The following is a 5,000-nucleotide window of genomic DNA, read 5'->3' as shown; positions in this document are numbered from 1 at the left end:
ACAAAGGAGGCTCCAAGAAATAATGGTACTGATTTAACAGGAGAACAAGGCAATTCCACTCAAGACCATTTAAAAACAATCATTGCAAATACTTTTTCTGTGATCGACAGATGAACTATGTTCACTACACATCCGAAGTAATCTATTGATACTAGAATTATTCATATTGACAGCTGATGCATATTTACACAAGTCAAACCTTAGTACAAAGAATAATAGACACTTCCATACTTCATTGATTGGACACAGTGTCATAGAAACTGGAGGTATCATCCCATATTAAATATGACGAAAAACACAGTTGTGTAGTATTTTTTCCTTTTATAACATTACTACCACAGACAAAATTCAATCTTTGATTTGTATCTTGATAAGATTACAATAGATCTGTGCAAACTGCTTTCCAATTTAGCAACCTCACTCCGCCGGCCCATAAAGCAGGCTTATGCTGTGTTCGGAATTCCTTATCTTGCTCGTCCAGACAACTCGGGGCCAGCAGCACAATGAGGTAGCATTCAGAATCTACGAGGCCTTCATTTCCCACAGTGCAACCAGCTCGAAAATAAACTTTCATTATTTTATCATACCGGTATCTTTATTTTATACATTTTATAGGTTTTGTAACTCCTCTGATGCATATGTGTCTTACCTGCAACTGACAAATACAAAAATTCCCTTTACCAACAACAGTAAAGGGTTATGAAATTACCTATCAATATCTTGTGGTTACCTGCAACTGTCATTTTTTTCATACAAATGCTATTGTGATGTCATCTGCTCCCCCAGCCTCAAAGGAGAGCAAGATGGATGAGATGGACAACTTATCCTGGATGCCAAAGTAGGGGTTCCAAGCAGTCAAAACATGTTGTCCATCTTGTCCAACTTGTTGGATGAGTAATTCTGAACACAGCATTAGGGAATTCATGAGAAATCAGGGTTTGAGACCTTTGTTTGTGGGGGAGACAGAGCATACAAAATTTTGTGATTTTGTTAGTTTAATCATCAGCATAGTATACTATATGTATATCAGTTACGATTACCTCTGTACCAGGTTGTGCTCTAGTGGAAAGATCAATAAACTCCCTCAACACATATTCTGGCTAGATAGATCTTGGGTTGGTTCCTAATTATTGTATATTCTACCTCATGAACGAACATCTCATACTGGAGCCAATAAAGCAGTCACACACCTTCACACTACAATAACTAGCTATGAACTGTCTGAAATAGTTGAAATTCACAATGCCCCAAATAATGAGAAACCAGATTTTTCTTGCTCATGATTGGCTTGAAGGTTATTTTTAATGTTTTTCATCTATAGATTAAAATCTTTTATTTGTAAAATGATGTGTAAGTAAGAGTTAAATTATTGTGGTAAATTTAAGGCAGTCATACCTGTTTTTGTGTTTTTATTTTCCTTTTACATCCTTCAGTCCTGGGGGACCCACAGGGAACTAGGGGCTTGAAGGGGGAGAAGAGACTCAAACTCTACAAGGGGCAAACCCCCAGACCTCCTTCCTCTGAGGTACTTCCCTATTGGGGGCAAGCTTTCCATGAGGCATTTCTCTACTTCCCCTATGACAGTTTTTTATTTCCATGCTGGGGGCAAGCCCCTGGACCCTTTTATCCTGGGGCATTACCCTACTCTGCATGCAGTTTGGTTCCTCTCTAGCAAGATTGCTAGACATGAACGTTGGTATGTTCCTGGGTTAATCTTTACTGTACAGATACACTAAGCTAGGGCAAATTAATGATGATATTCTTGTATAGAACAAAAAGTTGCAGTTTTCAGTACAAGAAATAATCTGCTAACACAAAGCGCCACAAATGAAGGAAAAAGATCGTGGAAAGCACAGCTCACTTTCTAAGTCCAGTTATTGCTCCCAAGTTTCAGCTCTTTCTTGCTGTGCATACCAAGGTGAAGACAATGTTTCCCAGGGGGGTGTTGGAGGCAGAACCCCCCATCAACCAACTGTTAGGGCAGTGCCTTGAAGAGCACACCCAGTCATGGCAACTTAGATTTTAGAATAAATTTTGTGACATGGAGTTGGGGACATAGTCTCAAGCGAGTGTGTCCGTACCGTAAAGAATTACCCTGTTCTTTTCCAGCAATCTTGTTGACCCATGGTCAAAAAACTGCACTCCCAATAGATGGTAACCCTGGCCATTCCTTGTATACCGGATACTTTAGAAGCACAATAAATAACCACAATTTGACTGAAGTAGCAAAAACCTATCACCAAATCTTAGATTATTTACTTTTATTATTATTATTATAAATAATGGTACTACTTGAGGCAAGCCTCTAGCCCCCTTCCCCTGAGATGTTTTCAAAACATCTCAGGCCCTGAGACACCCCTCTTCCTCTATGGTATTTAGCTTACCTTAATTTATTACACCATCTTGCCTTTTGAAATCAGAACTTCACTTGTTACAATTAGGGCATGGTAATCACTCAAATAATGTATTGTATGGCATTTTATCCAAAATTTGGTAAAAAGAAGGCAAATCTGTAGTCGTACTTAATCCTTTGGATCCAGATTCTTCACTGCCATCATGTGGCCCAAAATACGACCATTAGGCTTACATGAGTGGATAGTCTGCCAGGGTGTGCCACATGAGCCAGACACAAAGAAACACTCATGACAAGATTCCATGCCTCCCCTTTTTTTTTTGCATAAGCATTTTTAGCTTTTTTGTCATTTTCCAATGTCTATATTTGTTATTTGATTGGCTTTATCCAGATGGTAATATACTGTTTTCCTCGCTCGGACTCTCTATCATCTCTCAAGGTAGTCTATAACTAAGTGCACTAATAATAACAATAAGTAATTTTTTGTTATTTGTTTCATAAAAAAAAAAAAAAAATCATAATGTTAAATTTTCTGTAATACAACCTGCACACCAGTCATGGAGAGCAGGAATAGGATCCTGAGCATGGAAATGATGCCGGTGCTATTCCAGTCGTAGCTCATGGACATTACTTTCCACACTTGCTTATTGATGGAAGTAATGCAATAGCCCCTTCCTAAATGCTGAATGAGTCTAATTACCCTCTAAGAGGTTTGCTACTCATGGCAAGTGAGTGCCTTCAGCCAAAACACTCACAATGACAAGTTTGTCACCCTGGCTTACAGCCATATTTTCCTATGCTGGCATGTTCATGTCACCTGCCCCTCAAGCCTTTTCTCTCTCTTCTCTTCTCTTCTCTTCTCTTCTCTTCTCTTCTCTTCTCTACTCTACTCTACTCTACTCTTCTCTTCTCTTCTCTTCTCTTCTCTTCTCTTCTCTTCTCTTCTCTTCTCTTCTCTTCTCTTCTCTTCTTCTTCTTTTCTTCTTCTTCTTCTTCTTTCTTCTTCTTCAGATGGTCATGTCATTTGGATTGTAGAGGTTAACATGGCACATCACACTCAGTTCAGTTCACAGAAAGGGTTGAAAGAACAAGTGTAGTAAAAAATACTGGTAGATTTGCATTTTGCAAGTGACATTCATCATGCTGTGGCAATGTTATATTATTATTGTGCAGATATAAAAAAAAGTTAGAAAACAGTATTTAAGAATGTTAACCCATCGCATATACATACATGCCATGCCCACTGTGAGTTTACTTCATTAATTGTTTTTTACACATAGATGGCTACACTTGTACTGAGTCACTAATGACCCTATTACTGCCTGTCTTGACCGTTTACCCTTTTCCTTGATTTATGAAAATATTTTACATTATCTTATTTTTCTGTTGCTAATATTTAACAACATTATAGAAAGTATATTGTCTATAATAAGAATAACACCATCAATATTCCTAGCATTAGTAAAAAAAAAAAAGCATTTTTCCCACCAATTTAAGGAAAGGTGAAAACAGGTAAGGCCACAAGGTCTACCAATTGACTTCTTTGTGGCTAAGCACTAGCAGAGCCATCTATGTGCTGAGACATTTCACAAGAATATCAAAAATGAGCACAGGAATTTCCCAGCAGCATTGGGTTAAATACATAAGCATTAAGACAAATATATAAACAATGTTAATGACATTTTGTGGATGTATGTAGTACATTCAATTTAGTTAGTATTACCTTTGTTGCTTTGATGAACCTAGAATTTGCAGTCATTTCTTTTTCCTCTTGCCTTCAGCCTTTCATATATTTTTGTAGCTGGTAATTTACATATGGGGATTCATAAGTGCTTTCTGATATGTGGTATATTGTCAGGACTGTGCCTTCCTTTTCATCTGTACTACACATGTAGTTCTTGCTTTTGCTACAAAATGTTCTATATACACTTCTTAACTTTGTAAAATATCTAAAGCTACAGGAATTTAATTGATTGATGTGTATTGTTTGTTAGATTTCTTTATGGTTTTAATGTTTTCAGTAACATGAAGAATTTAAAGATATGATAGCTTTTTATTTAATTCAAAATTGATATCTCATAAAATAGCATTTCAGTGACTTCTCCCATGCTTTTTTCTATTGAGTAATATCTAAAAGGAAATGTGTTTTCTCCTCCATTCCCCTGTTTCATATTTCCTATATACTATTCTATTACTTTGAAGGAGCCAATAAGTCACTTGCTGGAAGCCTCTTGGAAGCATGTGGAAACAACTTGGAGATGGCAGTCAACATGCATATGGAAGGGGTCCATGGTGCCACAGAATCCACTAGTGCCAGTACTGGTGCTAGTGCCAGTGGAGCAGTGCCAGTCATAGATGTAAGTATTCCTTCAGTCAACACTTAGTTTTATTCATATTTTTTAAAATAATATAAAGGGGACAAAGAAACTAATCATATGTTATAATTAATTATTCTTTATTCAAAAATGTCATTTTGAAGTGCCCTAGATTTTAGAAACTTGAATAAAAATTACTGGTGACAATAATGACAGTGATATTAGATATGATAATAAAACATAATCTGATTAAACTAATATTCAGTGTTGTGGCAGCTTTGATGGTTTAGAACAGTGTTTTGAATTCAGCAGTCTCATGTTGTTAACATCTA

At 36.8% G+C, this 5,000-nt stretch overlaps 1 protein-coding gene across 1 annotated transcript in view; it reads left to right on the top strand.

The window, feature by feature from the left end:
- Positions 1–5,000, top strand: part of LOC119590006 (UBX domain-containing protein 7-like) — an 11,557-nt gene that overhangs the window by 415 nt on the left and 6,142 nt on the right. Inside the window, exon 2 of the mRNA XM_037938716.1 lies at positions 4,556–4,710. Coding sequence (XP_037794644.1) covers positions 4,556–4,710 — 155 coding nt within the window. The remainder of the gene's footprint in view (positions 1–4,555; positions 4,711–5,000) is intronic.

This window comes from Penaeus monodon, chromosome 26, assembly GCF_015228065.2.
Source record: "Penaeus monodon isolate SGIC_2016 chromosome 26, NSTDA_Pmon_1, whole genome shotgun sequence".
NCBI classification, from domain to species: domain Eukaryota; kingdom Metazoa; phylum Arthropoda; class Malacostraca; order Decapoda; family Penaeidae; genus Penaeus; species Penaeus monodon.
This window is presented reverse-complemented; position numbering and strand designations above follow the sequence as displayed.